We start from the raw sequence: 23,125 nt of genomic DNA on the forward strand, positions 1-23,125 counted from the left end.
CAAACCTTTGACCAATAAAGGAAAACATATCAAACGCCTTCTTCACTATCCTATCTACCTGTGACTCTACTTTCAAGGAGCTATGAACCTAAGGTCTCTTTGTTCAGCAATACTCCAGAGCACCTTACCATTAAGTGTACAAGTCCTGCTAAGATTTGCTTTCCCAAAATGCAGCACCTCGCATTCATCTGAATTAAACACCATCTGCCACTTCTTAGCCCATTTGCCCATCTGGTCCAGATCCTGTTGTAATCTGAGGTAACCCTCTTCGCTGTCCCCTACATCTCCAATTTTGGTGTCATCTGCAAACTTACTAACTGTATCTCTTATGCTCGCATCCAAATCATTTATGTAAATGACAAAAAGTAGAGGACCCAGCACCAATCCTTGTGACACTCCACTGATCACTGTCTAAAAAACTACCTTCCACCACCACCCTTTGTCTTCTACCTTTGAGCCAGTTCTGTACAAACTGGCTAGTTCTTCCTGTATTCCATGAGATCTAACCTTGCTAACCAGTCTCCCATGGGGAACCTTGTCGAACTCCTTACTGAAGTCCATATAAATTACATCTGCCATTCTGCCCTCATCAATCCTCTTTGTTACTTCTTCAAAAAACTCAATCAAGTTCTTGAGACATGATTTCCCACGCACAAAGCCGAGTTGATTAGATTAGATTCCCTACAAAATGGAAACAGGTCATTTGGCCAAACAAGTCCACACCAACCCTCCAAAGAATAACCCACCCAGACCCATTCCCCTACCTTGTATGTACCCCTGACTAATACACCTACCACTATGGGCAATTTAGCATGGCCAATTCACCTGACTTGCACATCTTTGGACTCTGGGAGGAAACTGGAACACCAGAGGAAATCCATGCAATCATGAGGGGAATGTGCAAACTCCACACAGACCATTGCCTGGGGCTGGAATTGAACCCGGGTCCCTGGCGCTGTGAAGCAGAAGTGCTAACCACTAATCCACTATGCTGCCCATGTCCTTTTCCACAGTAAACACTGATGCAAAATACTCATTTAGTATCTCCCCCATCTCCTGGGGGTCCACATAAAGGCCGCCTTGCTGATCTTTGAGGGGCTCTATTCTCTCCCTAGTTACCCTTTTGTCCTTGATGTATTTGTTAAAACCCTTTGGATTCTCCTTCACTTTATTTGCCAAAGCTATCTCATGTCCCCTTTTTGCCCTCCTGATTTCCCCCTTAAGTATACTCCTACTGCCTTTATATTCTTGTGAGGATTCACTCGATCTATCCTGTCTGTACCTAACATACGCTTCCTTCTTTTTCTTAACCAAGCTATCAATTCCTCTAGTCATCCAGCATTCCCTGTACCTACTAGTCTTTCCTTTTACCCTGACAGGAATATACTTTCTCTGGATTCTTGTTATCTAATTTCTGAAGGCTTCCCATTTTCCAGCCGTCCCTTTACCTGCAAACATCTGTCCCCAATCAGCTTTTGAAAGTTCTTGCCTTATACTGTCAAAATTGGCCTTTCTCCAATTTAAAACTTCAACTTTTAGACCTGGTCTATCCTATCCTTCCCCACAACTTTTTTAAATCTAATAGAATTACGGTGGCTGGCCCCAAAGTGCTCTCTCACTGACACCTCAGTCACCTGCCCTGCCTTATTTCCCAAGAGTAGGTCAAGTTTTGCACCTTCTCTTGTAGGTACATCCACATATTGAATCAGAAAATTTTCTTGTACACACTTAAGAAATTCCTCTCCATCTAAACCCTTAACACTGTGGCAGTCCCAGTCTATGTTCAAAAAGTTAAAATCCCCTACCATAACTACCCTATTATTCTTACGGACAGCTGAGATCTCCTTACAAGTTTGTTTCTCAATTTCCCTCTGACTATTAGAAGGTCTATAATACAATCCCAATGATGTGATCATCCATTTCTTATTTCCACCCAAATAACTTCCCTGGATGTATTTCCGGGAATATCCTCCCTCAGCACAGCTGTAATGCTATCCCATATCAAAAACACCACTCCCCCTCCTCTCTTGCCTCACTTTCTATCCTTCCTGTAGCATTTGCATCCTGGAACATTAAGCTGCCAGTCCTGCCCATCCCTGAGCCATGTTTCTGTAATTGCTATGATATCCCAGTCCTATGTTCCTAACCATGCCCTGAATTCATCTGCCTTCCCTGTTAGGCCCCTTGCATTGAAATAAATGCAGTTTAATTTATTAGTCCTACCTTGTCCCTGCCTGCCCTGACTGTTTGACTCGCTTCTGTTCTCAACTGTATCAGTCTCAGATTGACCTCTTTCCTCACTATCTCCCTGGGTCCCGTCCCCCCACCTTACTAGTTTAAATCCTCCCATGCAGCTCCAGCAAATTTCCCTGCCAATTAGTCCCCTTCCAATTTAGGTGCAATCCGTCCTTCTTGTACAGGTCACTCTACCCCAAAAAAGATTCCAATGATCCAAAAATGTGAATCCTTCTCCCATACACCAGCTCCTCAGCCATGCATTCATCTGCTCTATCCTCCTATTCCTGCCCTCACTAGCTCGTAACACCGGGAGTAATCCAGATATTTCTACACATGGGGACCTCCTTTTTAAATTCCTGCCTAACTCTCTGTCATCTCCCTTCAGACACTCAACCTTTTCCCTTCCAATGATCTCTTGCTGGCCCCTCTCCCCCGTGAGAACATTCTGCACCCTCTCTGAGACATCCTTGATCCTGGCACCAGGGAAGCAAACACCATTCTGATTTTTCGCTGCTGGCCACAGAAATGTCTGTCTGTACCTCGGACTAGAGAATCCCCTAACACAATTGGTCTCTTGGAACCCAACATACCCCTCATTGCATTAGAGCCAGTCTCAATACCAGAGACATGGCTGTTCGCACTACGTAACCCTGAGATTCCTTCCCCCCTACATTTTCCAAGACTGCATACTTGTTTGAAATGGGTATATCCACGAAAGACTCCTGCACTAGCTGCCTACCTCTCTTACCTTTCCTGGAGGACTACCATCTATGTGACTGTATCTGAGACTTCCCCCTCCCCTTCCTATAACTGCCATCCATCACATACTGTTGTTATTGCAAATTCCTCATTGCTTCTATCTGTCTCTCCAACCGATCCATTTGATCTGATAAGATTCACAACCAACCGCATTTATGGCAGATATAATCCACCGTAATCCTTAAATTCTCCTTAAACTCCCACATCTGATAAGAAGCACATTTCACTCTACTAAAGGCCATTTTTGCTTCTTCACAATTTATAGACACTATAAATTTATAGTAACACTGTCTTATTCCTCTACAAACATTGCCCCAGGTTAAATTAATAGTTATGGCTTATATTTTAAGTTTAATCAAGAGACATATCTCCAAAAACATATAATCAAGAAAGAACCCACTCTACTTACTACTGCAGCCTTTCTGTAGGTCACACTTAAAACAACAATACACTTATCTGTTTCTGTGTATGAACTTCACCCAACAGTTCCTCCAAGATCAGTTGTCCTTAAAAAAAATTGTTTTTCAATTTCCCACTAACTATTAGGAGGTCTATAATACAATCCCAATAACGGGATCATCCCTTTCTTATTTCTCACTTCCACCTAAATAACCTCCCTAGATGTATTTCTGGGAGTATCCTCCCTCAGTACAACTGTAATGCTATCCCTTATCAAAAATACCACTCCCCCTCCTCTCATGGCTCCCTTTCTGTCCTTCCTGTACATTTGTATCCTGGAATATTAAGCTGCCAGTCCTGTCCATCCCTGAGCCACATTTCTGTAATTGCTATGATCTGCCTTCCCTGTTAGGCCTCTTGCATTGAAATAAATGCAGTTTAATTTATCAGTCCTGCCTTGTTCTCTGCTTTGTTCCTGCCTGCCCTGACTGTTTGACTCACTTCTTTTCTCAACTGTACCAGTCTCAGATTGGTCTCTTTCCTCTCTATCTCCCTGGGTCCCCACCCCCACCTTTCCAAGTTTAATCCTCCCGAGCAAATCTCCCTACCAGTATATCTCCCTTCCAATTCAGATGCAATCTGTCCTTCTTGTACAGGTCACTTCTACCCCAGAAGAGATTACAATAATTCAAAAATGAGAACCCTTCTCCCATACACCAGCTCCTCAGCCATGCATTCATCTGCTGTATCCTCCTATTCCTATCCTCACTAGCTCACAGCACCGGGAGTAATCCAGATATTGCTACTCTTGAGGACCTCTTTTTAAAAAATTCCTTCTTAACTCTTTATAGTCTTCCTTCAGAATCTCATCCTTTTCCCTTCCTATGTCATTGGTTTCAATATGTACAATGACCTCCTGCTGGCCCCTCTCCCCTGTGAGAACATTCTGCACCTCTCTGAGACACCCTTGATCCTGGCACCAGCGAGGCAATGCACCATTCTGATTTTTTGCTGCTGGCCACAGAAACATTTGTCTGTGCCTCTGACTAGAGCGCCCCTAACATAATTGATCTCTTGGAACCCAACGTACCCCACATTGCATTAGAGCCAGTCTCAATACCAGAAACTTGACTGTTTGTTTTACATTCCCCTGAGATTCCATTATCCCCTATATTTTCCAAAACAGCATACTTGTTTGAAATGGGGAGAGCCACAGAAGACTCCTGCACTACCTGCCTACCTCTCTTACATATCTTGGAGTTAACCTATCTATATGACTGTAACTGTGACTTTTCTCCTTTCCTATAACTGCCATTCATCACACCGCCCAGCTGTTATAATTTCCTCATTGCCTCTAACTGTCGCTCCAACTGATCCATTCAATCTGATAGGATTCGCAATGGCATTTTTTTGCAGATATAATCCTCAGTAATATGTAAACTCTCCCTAAACTCCCACATCTGACTAGAAGAACATAGTACTCTACTCAGGGTCATTTTTGTTTCTTCCAACCTATAGACCCAAAAAATAGTGATGGCTTATATTTTTAAATTTAATCAAGAGACATATCTCAAAAACATATAATCATGAAAGAACCCACTCTACTCACTATTGTAGATTTATAGCAAGGTTATATTAAAACTGTTCACTTATCTGTTTCTGTGCTGTGACCTCTCCCAAACAGGTTCCTCCAAGATCAGTTGTGAATTTCACTGTTTGTTAATTTTCCTAGACGCACTGCGCTGTCCAACGATACATGAATTGAAACAGCAAAGGCAGCAACTGCACAGGTTCACTGCTGTGTCAATTAGCAGTTTGGATCTCTATGTCTCTCTGTCTCTCTCTCTCGCTCGCGCTCTCTACCTCTCTGTCTCTCTCTCATGTGTCTGTCCCTGTCCCATTTAAAAGTGCTGTTGTTTTGATTTTTTTTTCCTCCAAAGTTCCAAAACAATGCAACAGCATATAAAACAGTAACTGCTGCTCCTGGAATTGGAGGAAATCACCTCCTGCACCTAAAATACCTCAAAAAAGGAGCAGCCTGTTACAGGCAGAAATATTTTCCTGTCCTCCATCTTCTTGGGTCTGAGGTACCCTAGGAGAAAGTGAGGACTGCAGATGCTGGAGATCAGAGCTGAAAATGTGTTGCTGGAAAAGTGCAACAGGTCAGGGAGCATTCAAGGAGCAGGAGAATCGACGTTTCGGGCATGAGCAAGAAGGGCTCATGCTCGAAACGTCGATTCTCCTGCTCCTTGGATGCTGCCTGAGCTGTTGCGCTTTTCCAGCAACACATTTTCAGCTCTGAGGTACCCTATCCTATGAGAATATTCTTTACATCACTTTCTCATTTTAGAAATCAACATCATTGCCCTTTGCTTTACCATAGCACTGATTGGATGCAGTTACGTCACTGAACTGTATTCAGCTATGACTCAGCCACGTGTAGTTTTGAGATTGGTCAACAAAATGGGCAAAATTCATTGTTCAGTTTTGTTTTGCTTTGAGTAAATATGTCTGCTGCTGGTAAATTGGAGCAAAAGTCTGCAAAACAGATAATGATAATAAAAGGTTTGGTCTGAAGGATTCTCTTTAAGAGAGATAGAATGCAGAGAAAAGTTTTAAATGTCCTCCTTTCTCTTCCAAACCCACATCAGGCATTGATTTGTGAACAACTGGAATTCACATTGCAGTTGAAATCTGCATTTATGCAGAGCCTTTAACAAGAACTAACATCCAGTGAGAGGTTCAGAAAGGAACAGATACTGAACCAGAATTGGAGAGGTGAAAGAGGTGTCCAAAAGCTTTGTCAGAAACCTAGACTCTGAAGTTTGGCCTGGATGTCTACATCTTTCTGAGATTTAAGAAGGTTGTTTTAGAAGCAGAGGCAATGGTGGATAGTAGTTTGAGCAGATGAGGTGATAGAGGGGTATGGAGATAAGAGTGAGGATGTTAAATTCAGTGAGAACCAAGGTAGATGTACAAAAATAAGGTATGGGTGAAAAGAAGGAGAGGCAATAGGCAATTGAGCCAAAACGTAGAAAGCAGAGTGAGTTTCTTGAGGATGGGAGGCTTGCTGAAGCAAGAGCATTCCAGACATCAAACATAGATGTGAGAGGATGAACATTTCAGAAGCAGAAGGGATGAGGTATGGGTGGAAGGGAGTGATACATGGTTGATAGAGTAAGCATATTGGGAATGGATATGATGTGGGGTCTGGAGGTTAGCTAAAGATAACCTCTGGTTGCTCATTAGTAATAACGCAAGTCAGATACATCAGCTTGCTACACTGTAATTGGAAACTCACCATGTGTGCATGCTGAGTATGTAATAGTTGTTTGTGTGTTTTTTTTCTAGTTTTTATGACGAATTGTTATCACGTGGCATTTTGCAACCATTGCTCAGTCCTATTGAAGGAATGGTAGAAAAAGAAAAGGGAGTCCATAACTATGTGGCCCCTCAAGGGATTTCTTCTATTGTCAAACATTATCTCGCAGACTCAGGTACTGTATGGTGAAATCAGTTTTCATATTCATTTTACTAATTCCCTTTTTTCTTAGTTTGTAAAACCATATGCTAGCAGTGTTACAACATTTGGTATTTTAAATAAATCAGAACACTCATAAGACCATAAAGCCATAAGACATAAGGGCAGAAGTAGGCCATTCCATCCATCGAATCACTGCCATCATTCACTAAGATCATGGCTGATCTGAAAGTCCTTAACACAATTTTCTTGCCTTATCTCCATAATTCTTAATTCCTTTACTGATTAAAAATCTATACTTTAGTCTTGAATATACTTAATGACCCAACTTCTACAGCCCTTTGAGATAAAGATACCAACAGGTTCACTACCATTCCTTTTCATCGTTGTCCTAGCTGAGAGACCCCTTATTCTGAGACCATGTCCTCTGGTCTTGAATTCTCCCTCGAGGAGAAACAACCTCTCTACATTTACTCTGTTAAGCTCTCAATGAATCTTATATGTTTTAATAATGTCTTCTCTCTTCTCAACTCTAATGTGTAATCTGCTCAACCTCACCTCATAAACAAATCTCTCCATATTCAGAATCAGCCCGATCCAGCCTTCTCTCGATTGTCTCCACTGCCAATATATCTTTTCTTATATAAGGAGACCAAAACCATCCAGAATATTCTAGCTGCAGTCTAAATAGTGGTATGTATAGCTTTGGCAAGACCTCCCTATTTTTAAGTTCCATTCCATCTGAAATAAAGGCCAACATTCCATTTGTCTTCCTTATTACCTGTTGAACCGAGATGCTAGCTTTTTGTGATTCTGAAGTGAGAATTCCAAGATCCCTCTGTGCCGCAGCTTTCTGCAATCTTTCTCCATTTAAATAACACTCAGCTTTCTATTCTTCCCACCAAAGTGCATGACCTCACATTTTTTCCACATTTTATTCCATTTGTCAAGTTTTGGCTCACTCACTTAACCTGTCTTTACCCCTCTGTAGACTCTTTGTGTTCTTACTACTTGCCTTTCCACCTTTTCAGCGCAAACGTAAACTTGGCCAAAGTTTGTTGCTCCCTCCAAGCCATTAATATAAATTGTAAATAATTGTGGCCCCAGGAGTGAACACTGTGGCTGTTACACCAGTTACAGGTTGCCATCCTCAAAAAAAACCCTTATCCCAAATCTGTTTTCTTGTTTAGTTAGCTGATCCACTACCTGTGCTAATTTAATGTCCAAACACACAGGTTCTTGTCTCTTTAAGTAGCCTTATGTGAAGTACCTTATCAGTTGACTTTTTGACATCCAAATACATTGCTTCTATTGCTTTACCTTTGCATACCCTGCTTGTTACCTTCGAAAAAATTCTAATAAATTTTCACCAAACCAAGCTGTCTTTAATCAATTATGTTAAGCTTTGTTCCTTGCAACTTCACACCCCAGTCTGATCCTTAATAAGTCCAAGAGGATTCCAGATGATTCTGTTATATCAGTATCACAAAAATGTCAGTGAAGAGATTGGAACAATTTTCAGATATTATCAGCAAATAATTTGCTGAATTTAGAATTTGAGGATTAATGCATTAAAATTGCGATCTTGACCACCCAAACTGAGCAATGTTTGCATATGGATAAAGAGCATTGTTTGCTTTTGAAGTATCTGTTTTACGTTTGCCTTCTCTGCAAGGACAACAGATCAGTGATGTAGCGGAGAAACTATTACACTGGAAAGAGAATCTTGAAAATGGTCAGTTATTTTGTGTTGATATTAGACCATGGGGCAGCGCAAGTCATGCAAGTCCTGTGAAAAAAATTATGGATTCAAATCCTGGCTCTAGCTTAAAGTGCGAGCAGTAAGAGATATTGTGACCAAAAAACAGCAGGTCAAAGCTTACACTGTCCCAAGCCAGTAACTACAAAAGGTTAGTTAATAGGTCAGCTGAATTACATATGAGAGATTGTCTTGTTACAATCTTAACATTTTGAGCAAAGGAGAATGGAGAAGTATTTGAATAACAAAACGTGTGTGTAATTTAGTTGAGTAAACCTTGAAAATGTTGCTAAATTACAGAGCAGAAAAGTAATTTTAACACAGATAGATGTGAAGTCTTTCAAGTGAAAAGAAAAAAGTGGTCATATCAAAAAAGAAATTGAAAGAGATTTAGGATTTTTCTTGTAGGCTTAATGTTCAACATTCCCAATTACTGTAGACAATGGCAAACAATGCTGAACTGTAACATCCATGTGTAAGTGCACAAGTCAACGAAATATGGCCTTAAAGTTTATAATATAGTTGGTTCTGATATAACGCAATCGTTCCATTCTCGTGCGATCTTGCATTGCAAGTTAAACTACTGGCCCAGAATTGCATTCTAACCAATAAGGTAAGGAAAGTGTGTGTTCTACAAATAACTGTCTAAATTCTTCAAACGCATTAAAGCCAATTTGCAGTGAAGGAATGTGCATTATATCAACTGGTACTCAGGTCAGATGAATACATGTGTGTTATAAAAGCAAAGGATGCTGGAAAAACCAGTCTCTCTGACAGCATTGATGGGAAAAGAAACAGAGTTAGCCTTTCATGTCCATAATCTTTCAACAGAACTGGAAAATGTGAAAGATGTACCAGTTTTAAGCAAATGCAGAAAAAGGGAAGAACAAATGGAAATTTTTGTGCCAGGATGCAAAGAGGAAGGAATTAAATGGAAAAGATGATGACAGCGCAAGGGAAAAGCAGATGACAACGGCAAAAGGAATTTATTAAGCTGGAAAGGGTTCAGAAGAGATTGACCTGGATGTTGCCGGGAATGATTTGAGTTATAAGAAGAATCTGGATAGGCTAGGACTTCTTTCGCTGGAGCATAGGAGGTTGAGAGGTGACGTGATAGAAGTTTATAAAATAATACGGGGTATAGATAGGTAAATGGCAGGTGTCTTTTCCCTAGGGTGGGGGATTTGATGACTGGGGGCATATTTTTAAAGTGAGAGGAGAAAGATTTAAAAAAAAAGAGGAGTAATTTTTTTTGCACAGAGTGGATTGTGTGTGGAATGAACTTCCAGAGGAAGTGGTGAATGCAGGTACAGTTACAACTTTTAAAAGACATTTAGATAAGTACATGTGTGATAAATATTTGGAGGGATATGGGCCAAGTGCAGAAAGGTGGGACTAGTTTAGTTTGGGATAATGGTTGGTGTGGACTGGTTGGACTGAAGGCTCTGTTTCTGTGCGTATGATTCGATGACTGTATAAGTAAATAAATGAAAGATGGATTGAGAGAAGGTGTAAACTGGAAAAGCAGAATCACTAACAACTGCTTTCTGAAAAAGTGAAGGCAAAAACTTTGATTGGAAATTGTTGAACTTAATGTTAAGTTGAGAAAGCTATAAAGTTCCGTATCAAGAGATAAGGTGCTGTAAACTGTGCATTATGTTGTGATTCATTGCAAGGGTATAGGAGGGCAAGGACAGAAATGCCAAAGTGGCACTGAGGAAAAGATTTAATGTGACCGATGAGTCGGGGTCTAAGGGGATGTTCTTCAAAGTGGTCATCCAATCTGTGTTTGGTTTCCCCAGTGTAGGAGGTCAAAATCTAGGACAAGTCGTGTGTCAAGTAACTTATTTGATGGAAAACAATTGCAGTGTTTAGAGAACTGCCCAGGTGAGGCAGAGTAGGTTTGTCTAGGTCAGCTCACCTCACCTATTGTGGTTATTACATTGGCTGAGAGAAGAGAAGAAAAGGAATATTTTCACTCCTGGGTTGGTACTTAATGAAGGTGATGGACGTCTCAACCGCCAGCCAGCAAGAGACCCACATGGCCTTCTTTAGAGAAGAGCCACTCCATTACATGCTACTCAGGAAGATCAGAGCTGCACCGTTCCCAGATTCAATCACCAGGGCAGAGGTCGCACTTACCAAAACTATCAGCCAATCAGACGCTGCCAGCTCTGTTCATTGGGAGTGCCAGCAAGGAGATAGTAGCAGCTAATGATGCACCCACCCACGGCCTGGGATTGTTGCTGGACTGCAGGTCACAAGTGGGTGGGTATTGTAAAGGATCATGGGATGGAGATGGCAGGGCAGGAAGGGTTTTTAATTCACTCAAGGAATGTGGGCGTTGCTCGCTGGGTCAGCATTATTGCTCACTCTCAAGTGCCCTTGAGAAGGTGGTGTTCAGCTGTTGAAGGAGGGTCAGTAATCGGTGGCTGGGAAAGAAGCTTCCCGTCCCCTGATGGCTGGAGGAAATGCTTAAGTAGACATTAATTACCCACTTAAGGACCAAAATTGGGAATGGGCCTGGAAGACCACCCATGGCCGTTCTCATCACAGAGCTTATTGCCATCCTCAACCTGATTAAATGCCCCTGAAACCAAACATGTCACAAGGGAGGGCAGTAAATGTTCTGCCTAGTTATAATTGAGTGCCTGCTGTACGTGCTGATAGAGGGCATCAAACACAGATAAGATCAACTGGGACATCTTCATGAGTGGATAGCATTTTAACATTCACTTGCTGGATATCCAAATGGGAAGATGCCAGAAGCCACCATGTACTCCTGGAAGTATATCCAATTATGTAAATTGATTCATTATCTGAAAAGGCAAATTATCTTTGGTCACAAGGATAAGGGAAGGGAATTAGCATCAGGTGGATCACTCCTGCAGAGGACCAGTGCAGATAGGATGGGTAAAATGGCTTATTACTGTGCTGTAAGGATTTCATGGATCTCTGACATGAAATGTTTTTAAAAAAATTTATTCATTTTGTGGGACACGAGTGATAACTGGCTGGCCAGCATTTATTGCTTGATCCTTGTGAAGTTGGTGGTGAGCTGCCTTCTGGAACCACTGCAGTCCACCTGCTGTGATCTGACCCACAATGCCTTGAGGGAGGAAATTTCAGGGTTTTGATTCAGTGGCACTGAAGCTAGGAGAGAAACATAAGAGATGATAAAGAAGTTAGGAAGGGAGATAGGTAGGAAAGGTATAGGGTAAGGAAGTATTATCTTCCACTTTTTTAAAGGAAAGTTTTATTTAAAATATAACATTTGTTTGAAAGTATAAACGAATATGTAGTTTCATGTTGCAATACTTATTTTTCTATACCTTCTTTTCTCTCATTATGCACTGTTTCTATTACTATGGCAAACAACACATGAACAGAAGTGTACTATAATCGACATGTTACCCACATCAACCTGAAAGAAGGCAAGTTGGAGGTCTGCAGCAATTCAGCTCCTTCAGAAATGTTTGATGCAGTGATTCTAACGATGCCTGCTCCACAAATTCTTCAGCTACAAGGACATATCGAGACTTGTGAGTGCCTTACCTTTTATCCAAATGTTTCTAGGACTCTCCATTATCACCATTTCTGTCAACACCCTAGGCTTGACGTAATTTTAGTTCTTGTGAACTGCATGAATACTTGATGCATGATTTCCATCATTCTCACTTTTATGCTCCATTAACTTTAGTCATTAAGGTTATATGAAGTTGCAAATGACCTGAGTCAGCTAACGATGTACCTGATTATAACACAGACTTCAAAAAAAATTATAATAAATGCCTGTAAGGACAGCGTATGTGGGCATGTGAGGGAGATAGGAGGGGGTGAAACAGAAAAGGAGACGAGACTCATTTAACCAAACTGATGAAACCGAAGCCTTTGACTGTTGAAAGTCTATATCTGAGAATTTTGATGTCTACAGCGTTCAAGATAAAACAAGTATTTAATTGTAATGACTTCTGATGTAACCATACTGGTCACTTTAATGACATATAATACTTCTCTTAAAATTTATTGGAAAACCTATGCTGTGGCAATGTCTATCCATCTTTGTGTCTGTAAATACTGACCAGTTACTCAACAACATAACTGAAGTTCATTATCATTCTTGCTTCCTTCAATGATCATTATTTGTTTTCTGCATTATGGACGTGGGATCCTTTATTGGAGAAAAATTGAAACCATTTATAATCATCTCTCTGTAGCAATGGCACAAACAATGCAGCTCATTTTAATCAATCTTAGAAAGTGGCATAATTGCTTTAGGACACTAATTTAGCACTGTCTCCTCAAACAGGACAAACCATTTCTACTGACCCCTATTAAATAACAAATAAACAAACCAGTTTTCCTCTGTCTGTAAGATTGTTTGAATGTGATGAATTAAAAATGAAGAAATATTTTTAAAACTGCATAGACAGTTCACAAAATTCAGTTTACAGTGTCTTTTTTGACCTAACAGATGCTGCTTTTGTTGCAAGATGGTACCAGCATGTATACTTGTGATGGAACACCATATTATGTAGGGCATTAGCATGACACCTGGGGGCATGTGGTGAAAGTACACAGAGTAGACAATTAATAACATTGGTGCCATCTTTGCACAGGAATAGGAAAAGATCTCTCACAAGTGCTAGATATAGGGTTCAGCAAATATTTATCAGTTTAGTTCCTGATTGATTTCTGTTGGCTGTGCTGAGTTTGTAGAAGTTTGCACTGATAATTGAAGTTTTTGATATCTACAGGGAGTGGTGAGATGTGCAGGAGACCTTGGTCCTAACTTTAACGCTTCTCAACAAAACATTTCCTCCCAGATATGGGTATGGTTGTTTCTATCCCCAGGATGAGCTGCTCTGAGGAGGAGGAGGAGGAGGTAAAGGACTCCCAGTGGGAGGTCCACCAGGGACTTTAGATGATAATTCTCATGTCTCAGTATCAGCAATGTCCAATGTTTCTGTTTGATGAAGGAAGTGCTCACAGCAATCCAAGAGCAGCTGCAGCCAGAAGTGCATCCTCAGAGTGGAGTGAATGTAGCAATTGTAATTGTTGGGGAAAATGACTGTGGTCATGAGCTTTTATGCATCTGACTTCTTCTGGATGTATTAGTACCCAATGTCTAATATTTATGACGCTGGAGCATTTGATATTCATAGTCACTGTCGCATATGTCACATCTTCCAAGACAGCCAAACATGTTTAATTCTCTCTTGGCAGGTTGGTGAAGCAAGTATTGAGCTTAGTAATGATTTGGGTTTCTCCACAGTGCAGGGTGCCACTGACGGCACATATCAGTTTGCTAGTCCCATATGTATCGCAGGCAGAAAAACATTCCACTCCCTCTGTGGTTATGGTGACATGCAACCCTCTGCACTGCATCAAAGCTTGCTGATGTCCAGTATCCTGACAGCAATCATGATGAATTTGTTCAGTCTGCTAGTGCCATCTGCATCTGACAATCTAGAATGTAGTAACTGGATGATAGGCACAATCCACGGCAGAAGAAAATTTGGGAAGGTTTTTGGATGAACTGTATTTAGAGCACTGGGCAGATGCAAATGTAAGGTTATACAACTTTGAAAAGTAGGACACAATAGTACTGCAAATGGTCTAGTCAGCAAAAACCATATCCTACCAAGTCAACAAACTGCAACCTCAGGTGCAGAAACATGGTTGTATTGGGGGAATAGGCAGGTTGACGGAGAGAGCAATGGTTTTTATGAGGACTAGGGCATTAATGATGGAGGTGAGAGTGAGGATGAGTAGATTGGTAGATGCAGAAATGTGAATCGAGGGTCAAAGGCTCGACAGTTGTGATGATGAAAGCACAATAGTAAGTGATTTGGGGGAGAATTTTTTTTTTGACTCTCTCAGAACTGAGTAGGGTCACAGAGGTGTTGGGGGATATGGATGTGATTTCTGGTGTGGCTCATTGCTACCGATAACTTAATCTGCGATGGTGTTGTAAAGGAAAGTGGCAATATTATATGTCTTTTTTAAAGAAAAATAGTAACGGGGCAAAGGATTAAGATTAAAGACTGATAGATGTTGTCAGCTGTCAGATCACAAAATAGCAAAATTTCAGCAGCTTTTCAAGCAGCATGCTGTTGCGATGCTGGTCATCATGTAAATACTGTAGAGAGGGTTCTAATGTTAAAGGACTGCTACTTCTCAGAGCTAGAGTGCAGTGGGGGTGGGCTATCCTTCCTTTCATATTGGAGAAATCTAATTCCTAACAATGAAATGGTTGACTTCTCTGATATTTGAAAACAAATGAGGTCTGGGAAATGGCAAATGTATGTTGAAAATTAATTGATATCTTGCCTTTAACTCTTTGGAAAGAATTGAGAATATGCATTCCTTTTACTTTTGGTGTTTACATTTGAATTTTTTTTAAAAATTCATGTACTTCCTGCAAATCTTGCTGTATCTGCCATCTCTCTGTAAAAGATCTCTATGTTGCCAATTTGAGAATGAGCAGCTTGCATAAATGCAAATTCTTTCCTTCATTCTGCACATATTAATAGGAAAATGGCACAGTTGCTCACTGTATCATAAATTAGCAACTTGTACAAATTGGTAACATAAATGTTCAAATTAATTGCTGCATTTTATCTTTCTCCCACTGTCATGTTTCCCCAGATGAAAGGACTAGGCCTCAGTCAATGCTATTGTCTCATTGACTATAAGGAGGAGTGTAAAATTAGACTGACATGACTGTTTCTCTGAATGTTTCTCTTATTGACGCAACTGGGATTATTCTTCCAGGTTGCTCACATCCTGAGAGACGAATCTTTAATTCCTGATGGGTCCAGGACAATCCTGGAGGGTTGGAGCCCTAATTAAGCACATGGCTGAGGATATAGGAGCTTTCTGTCAGAAATAAGGGTTGAATCACTGTCTTTCTGCTCTGCTGTACACTATGGGTGCTAGTGCACTGGAGCAGAGTCTCAATCCCGGGTACTTACCTCTCACAAATATATTTTATGAAGAACACAAAAGAGAAAGTACATAAACAGTTCCATTGTTGGCGTTCCATTTTCCTCTTGAAATCATTTGTAGTAGCAGTCGTGGGCGAAGCATATTCTGGTACTCAAATACACAATGTAAACCTGCATCTTAACTCTATCTTCCAGTCTTGATCTGTAACCCTTAATACCCGTGCATATCAAGAATCTTATCAGTCTTGGTTTTGTAATTTTAAATTACCTGGCAGCAACAGTTTTGGGAATAAGAGTTCCAAACATCCATTATCCATTGTAGAAAGAAAAGATTCTGAACAATACCCCAGAACAGCCTTGCTCTAACTTTAGGTTTATGTCCTAACGTTTTTGCATCCCCAAAAAAGCATGTAGTTTCTCTCTATCCATCATACCTGCTCCTTTAGTCATCTCAAAACATCTCAAATGGAGCAACCACTAAACTGCTATATTGAAGGGAATACAAATCCAATGAATCCAACTTGTCCACATAATGTAAGAATAAAAAAGACAGCACTAGCTACCATGTAAATCTCTGATAATAAATGGGGAATATTTTCCCTGGTTATGGCAGCGCATTTCATCCACAAATCCCAACTAACACCCTTAGATGGAAAAATGAAACAAATTTGCAAGTTATTTCTCTGGCAAATTGCGTAGCCACTATAAGAAGATGGATATTGACTAGCAATACTTCCACATTGCTAGCCATCCCACGGGGAAATCCAGCTTTTCACAATGTAGCATGCCTGCTTTCCATTTTGTGCTTTTAGGAGGTCATGGTGCAAACCGGCTGCAAAGAAATATTGCTCTATCTAAATTGCCATCCTTTCCTATCAGTATAAATAAACATTTATTATAGACTGGCAATTGTGAGCCAGCCAAAATTTTCATTATAGCAATGCTCACTTTGTAACTCAGGAAACTAAACTTGGCTCAAGGTACACTATTGTGTTCACTCGCAATCATTTCTGGGCATACACCTTATGGTTTACATTGGCAACTGCTGGACGCCCAACAATCACTTGGTGTTAAAATTATTTACAATCCATAAGGAGATGATTTTTTTTAAAATGACTTTTTATTCAAAAGTGTGGTTTAAAATCATTTCAAGCCTAAAAATTGATAACTGATGTGTCAGCTGCCAATGGATTTTGAAAGTGTAGAAATCCTGAAACATATTATTATTGAGGTCCAGAAACCCCACTGTTTAAATATTTAGAATCCCAAAGGGCTACGGAGCTAGAAATGTAAACTGGGCTTGTGATAAATTATTTAAAAGATAATGTAATGGTTCGGAGTTGTACTTGTCCCTGTCTCTGCTGCTTTTTTTCTCTCCCTCTTTATGTCGAAGGTTTATGTTACACTAAAGCTTGAAAAGCTCCAAACATAATTTGAACAGTGAACAGTAACACACATACTCAACATAACAGTAACTCAATAACCCAAATAATTATGAAAGAAATGTAATGAAAAGATATTGAACCAAATTAGGGCATTATACCTCAGGCTTTCTTTGTTTTAAACCAGGATGGTTCTTAGTTTAGGACTTGGGTGAAAAGGATGAGATTAATGTTGGTGTTGTTCATTTAACCTTACTTCATACGTATACAATACTTAACACAAGCTTTATGATTTTACCCAGAATTGAGGATAGTTGAGGATCCTAAAGGGATAGAAATTTGTCTTGGATTGTTTCATGTTGACTGCCTTCTGTGAACCTCACCCAATATCCAGCTGCATTGATGGCAATTCCGTGCAATGCCTCCTGTTTTGCATTAATGTGCACGACAATGTCTATCACCACATAGTTAGTCTTTGAAGACACGTTTGGCAGACTCCTGCACTGTTCTGCAAATGCCTATTAGTTACGCCCCCAAAACTCTGGGGATTCAGGATAAATCTTGAGAAAGAATAAAACTGTCAGAAGGGGAGAAACTAACCTGGGGATAGAGCCCAGGAGCTTTAAACATAAATGAGTATTTGTTGCAAAACGTTGAACCCTGTTGGCTATTAATATAAAAATATGGCACACTGGGGAAAAAGGACTGTTTGACTAAGAGTCAAGCATCATCCAATCAGTTAATGAGGGATACGTGGTGCAGGAAGTTGGTGCATTGTGAAAATGGACACTTTGTGAAATCAGTGGCACGTGGTGGACGGTTCCTGCAAGTAGGAGATGTGATGACACAGTCAGGATTATATCAAAAACAAAGTTGGCAACCATATGCCCTACTTTCTCCATCCCCACCCCACTTGTGGTGATCTCCTTTTCCTGATGTCCTGAGCTCGCATTTTTTATTGATTTCTTTCCTATAATTCCTTGTATCCTCGCCAAGCTCATCTTGTTCACACCCACCCCTTGCTTTCTTGATTCCATTCCCAATAAACTGAATTTCCCATCTTGATCCCCGTGTATGCCAGGACAGTTTAATAGCTGCCTTTTCAGAAACTGTTCATCACTCCTACAAAAAAAAGTGTAGCTTTCACCCTGAAGCCCTTGCAAACTAATAGCCCATTCCACCAGCCTTCATCAGAGTCCTTTGAAATGTTTTTGCCTTCTAAATCCAAGTGCACCTTTCCCCGGATTTCATGTTTCAATCCCACCATTCTCCAATGCCTGTTCATTGTTATCAAGGGGGGGGATTGCACTCCACCTGGTACCATTCATAGCTAGATAATCACTTACAGTGGTTTCACTCCACAGCTGTCCCCACAGATCAATTCTTGAATTCTTCCTATTTCTTAACCATCTCATACTTTTTGGCAATATCACTGAAAAGCACAGCTTTGGTTTTTACATGTTCACACTTAATTCTACCTCACCATTTTCCCTCTCAGCTCTTCAATTGTTGCTAAATTGTCAGACTGTCTGAAATGCAGCACAGGAAGAGCAGAAATTTCCTTCATTTAAATGTGGGAAAGACCAAAGACTTTGTTGTCAGTCTCCACTTCTGTTCCAGAGTGTTACTAGCTCCATCTCACTCCGCAGCAGCTGACTGAGATTGAATTGAACAATTCACAACGTTGGTGTCATGTTTATTCCAGAATGAGCTTCCAAACACACATCCATGTCATCCCTAAGAACATCTATAGTCATAGAGATGTACAGCATGGAAACAGACCCTTTGGTCCAACCCGTCCATGCCGACCAGATATCCCAACCCAATCTAGTCCTACCTGCCAGCACCCTGCCCATATCCCTCCAAACCCTTCCTATTCATATACCCATCCAAATGCTTCTTAAATGTTGCAATTGTACCAGCCTCCACCACATCCTCTGGCAGCTCATTCCATACACGTACCACCCTCTGCGTGAAAAAGTTGCCCCTTAGGTCTCTTTTATATCTTTCCCCTCTCACCCTAAACCTATGCCCTCTAGTTCGGGACTCCCCGACCCCAGGGAAAAGACCTTGTCTATTTATCCTATCCATGCCCCTCATAAGTTTGAAAACCTCTATAAGGTCACTCCTCAGCCTCCAACTCTCCAGGGAAAACAGCCCCAGCTTTTTCAGCCTCTCCCTATAGCTCAGATCCTCCAACCCTGGCAACATCCTTGTAAATCTTTTCTGAACCCTTTCAAGTTTCACACCATCCTTCCGATAGGAAGGAGACCAGAATTGCACACAATATTCCAACAGTGGCCTAACCAATGTCCTGTACAGCCGCAACATGACCTCCCAACTCCAGTATTCAATACTCTTGACCAATAAAGGAAAGTATACCAAACACCACCTTCACTATCCTATCTACCTGCGACTCCACTTTCAAGGAGCTATGAACCTGCACTCCAAGGTCTCTTTGTTCAGCAACACTCCCTAGGAGTTGTGACTCATCTGCTGACACCCTCAATCACCTCTTTGTTGTCTCTTTGGAATCCAAAGTGGGGATCAACCTTGGAATCCATTCAGTTTTTAAGGTACGGAACCACAAAGACATACATGGTAACCTAATTCACTGATAGGACACAGAACCCAGACACTAAAGGTCCGTGTTCATGCTGTGGAATAAAGAAACCTCACCGATGCAACTATGTCTAGCTATTAAAACCAAATGCTTTTATTGCAAAATGTACCACTTTCAGAAAATGTATCAAAGCAAGTGCTTGTCATTCAGATTCATTGACTGTGCTGGATTGATGGCTGCCAGAGCATGTGGAAATGTTCACACTGACAAATTAGACAAGAGTTTTGCGAGATGGTTCTCAAATCCATCAAGTCATTGCATTGTTTTCACATCACTGGTTGCTGCATCTCTGTTAAAACCCTCACCTCGTTAGGATCTAGGTGATGTTCCTTCACTATTAGTACGTGACCTCTGCCCTCAACTTCGGGCATCTTCGATGGCATATTTTTCTTCTGGTTCTCTTCTTTCTTATGCTTTGTGCTTCTGTTCTGTGATGACTACTTCATCTCTTTATCTTGAGCCACCATTTCCTCAAAGAACAAATTCTAGCCCTGGGTTGATGGGGTTGCCAGTTCTTCTTCCTTGTCTTTCAGGGCTTTGAGGTCAACTGGAGTTCTCCTTGGCAGATGCTCAGTTAATCCTGCATTCCTCTACTTTGAAACAATGTTCAGCAGGAAGATATACAAGACCTGTAAAAATGCTTTTTGTAATCATTTCCAATTTATTCAGCAGTCAATGGATTAATGAACTATGGAACACGACAAACCTCTTTCAGCACACGTAGGGTTACCAATCCAACCTTTAGACTCACTCCAGCTGAATTGGATTTTCATTAATGTCTATTCTCTGGCACTCCAGGTCTTCATTCTTCCCAAAGCATTGGGGTCTAACTTCATTTATCCTCTTGGAATGAGTATTGTTCCATTGTTATAGCATCAACCCTACCTGTTAGTCCTTCACTTTGGGTCATCTTCTTGAGCCATTCCATATGGTTCTTTGACATTCTTAATAACACATGAAACACTGGTATCGGACAATTTATTTGTAGCTTGTCTTCTGCATCATCATTCGAACATTCACAAATCAGTTGTCACCTTTAGACCCTGACAATACCAACCTGTTGAATGGTGTAGAACACTTCATCAGAATTATCAGCTGACATTTCTCCAGGGGGCATCATTTTGTCCTTTTTCATGGTAAACCATTACATGCAAAATAGCTCTGCTTCCTGCAGTTAGGGCACAGTAACCCGATGCTGGGCATGACCTCCACAATCTTGTACTCTGACTTTGGTCCTTCCTTTGGCTATTCTGCAAGCGTTTCTTTCTTTTTCCAAATGTGTTGTTCATGTTTGGTCTGGACAGTGTCTCAACATTAATGTAAATTCTCATCTGTTCTGTAGCATAATGATTGACAACCTCAGAGCTTCTGCACATGTTGATAGTTTTCTCCTCCTGAACAAAAGTGCCCTGATGGCAGGATTGTCTTAGTCATAAGAGATTCCAAATGGAAGATGGTTTTCAGCTCTTCTAAGTCTCACGATTCAGCCACATGTATCAGTGTAGTCACATGCTGATCAATAGATCCCCTCTTCCCTTGAGTTCTGATATTTAACACACACATTTAAAAGTAACATTAATTAAAAGGTTCAAAGCATTTCTTCAAAGCCTTTAAAATCTCTCCTGCTTGGCTTCTCTGCTCCAGGTTTAGGTTGCAACACAGCTTGTAGCCCTCTCTTTCCCCAGCACTGACATTAGGATTGCTACTCAATAGCTATTTAACAGTTTCTCATTTTGATGGAACAGATTCCAATTCTATTGTATAGCTGCCTTCATTTCCACAGCAGCAAAGAGTGGAAACATCACAGCCATCCTGACTCATCCAGCACACCAAAGATGGTCCCGACTGCTGTTTGATTTCTTTGTTGCTGTATTTTTACATTAGTCGAGTCTCTTACAGCTTTGAAAATTCAGGCAATCTCAGCTTCACAGTTACAATATCACATTTCAAATTATCTGTTTAATAGCTGATAAAACTGAAGTGAAAGCAAGATATAGCAGAGGCACAGCTCACACGATGACATAACGTCAGCTAGTACACTATTGTACATTTGCATTTCTCCAATCAAAAGGTATTTGCAATCTTGTCAAGAATGAATGTAACTTGCTAAGTATTCCAAGCATTGACTAAGGATCATGTGTATAATGCAAAGACAGGCTCTGAAGAAATTCTAGACTGGAAAATTTGCGTCTATGTTACCAAAGAAAAAGAACGGGAGTGAAAGGGTTAATCCAATGATCCTGACCCAGGAAATGAAAAGTGCAGGAAGTGAAAGGCAGAAAGTATATTCATGAATGTGCTGTTGTATTGAAGAACTCAAGGTGGCAGCAGAAGTAGTAGTTTGGAGACTGTACAAAGCAGGGCAGTGGGGAAAACTTTGGTCTGGAAACAATTTGTTATATTCAGGCTCACACAGGTTAGGTGATGAAGGGCTTTTGCCCGAAACGTCGATTTCAAAGCTCCTTGGATGCTGCCTGAATTGCGTGCTCTTCCAGCACCACTAATCCAGAACCTTTCAAAATTAGCCTTATGAGGTTGTTAGTCATCCAATCAACTTTGAAAAATCTTGCAAGGTAGCAACTAGCTGATTGACATGCCGAATAAACGGATAGCTTAAGTGATTCTGGTTCTTAAATCAGCATTTAGTTTTAAAAACAATTCCAGTAGGGGTTACCTTTTTATCTGTATACTTTCCAGTCCTACCAATATTCGTCAAAAGATGTCTTACATTACACACTGATTCAAGAGTGTGACTTGAACCGAAATTTCTCAATGCACAGAATCTTAAGTAGGTTTCCAGTCTCAAAGCTACAAGACTTTTTCATTTAATGCCCAAATATTTTGCTTTTGAACTTCCATTCTGGCCAGGCTCCACAACTCCTCCTCCTCCCAGCCCCAGTTCTCCTCCTGTGGAATCCTTACTTCCTTGCTGTATGCCGATTATAATTTTGATCTGTAATGGTGGCCCAGGCTTAAATGCACACGCAGTTAAAGCTTTGAAATGAAAACCTCTCTTCATTTATCTTAACCTCCATGTTGAACAGAGTGCTACCAGTACCTGGTATATGTCTCTGTGTGTTAAGTATCATCCCTGACTGTTCCCAAGCTATATTTAGGTTAGTGTTGTAAGCTTCCTTTTTATGTAGTTTATAACCCTTTCAGTCTTGCATACTATTCCTTACAGTAACTGAAGTCTACATGAACCAGATGCAGTTCAGTAGGATTCTCTCCAGGAAGCAAATAAAAGACATTGGAGTGCAAGAGGAAACAAAAGGATTAAAATAAAGGGGAGGTGGGGTGAATGTTTGAATTGTAGGATCTGTTCTCTCCTTCCTCCCCTAAAACGTGTGTGTGGAAATTATATAAGAATAGCCCTCTATCTTTCTTTGGGAGGAGGTTGACAACAGGTTGTATTTATATAGCACCTTTCGCATGTTAACATGTCCCAAGATGCTTCATAGGGACCCAACTTAACAAAGGTTTATACAAAAGCCAAAGAAAGAGATATCAAAAGAGGGAACAGGAAACTAGAGT

General features: G+C 40.7%; 1 protein-coding gene across 4 annotated transcripts in view; it reads left to right on the plus strand.

Moving 5' to 3' along the window:
* Positions 1-23,125, plus strand: part of rnls (renalase, FAD-dependent amine oxidase) — a 165,313-nt gene that overhangs the window by 12,450 nt on the left and 129,738 nt on the right. For all 4 annotated transcript variants that reach the window (XM_043712401.2, XM_087999044.1, XM_043712396.2 and 1 more), the window contains exons 3-4: positions 6,748-6,893; positions 12,026-12,178. In XM_043712401.2, coding sequence (XP_043568336.2) covers positions 6,748-6,893; positions 12,026-12,178 — 299 coding nt within the window. The remainder of the gene's footprint in view (positions 1-6,747; positions 6,894-12,025; positions 12,179-23,125) is intronic.

Source organism: Chiloscyllium plagiosum, unplaced genomic scaffold, assembly GCF_037043375.1.
Source record: "Chiloscyllium plagiosum isolate Xiang-an unplaced genomic scaffold, Cpla_swu_hap1 HiC_scaffold_22, whole genome shotgun sequence".
Taxonomy (NCBI): Eukaryota; Metazoa; Chordata; class Chondrichthyes; order Orectolobiformes; family Hemiscylliidae; genus Chiloscyllium; species Chiloscyllium plagiosum.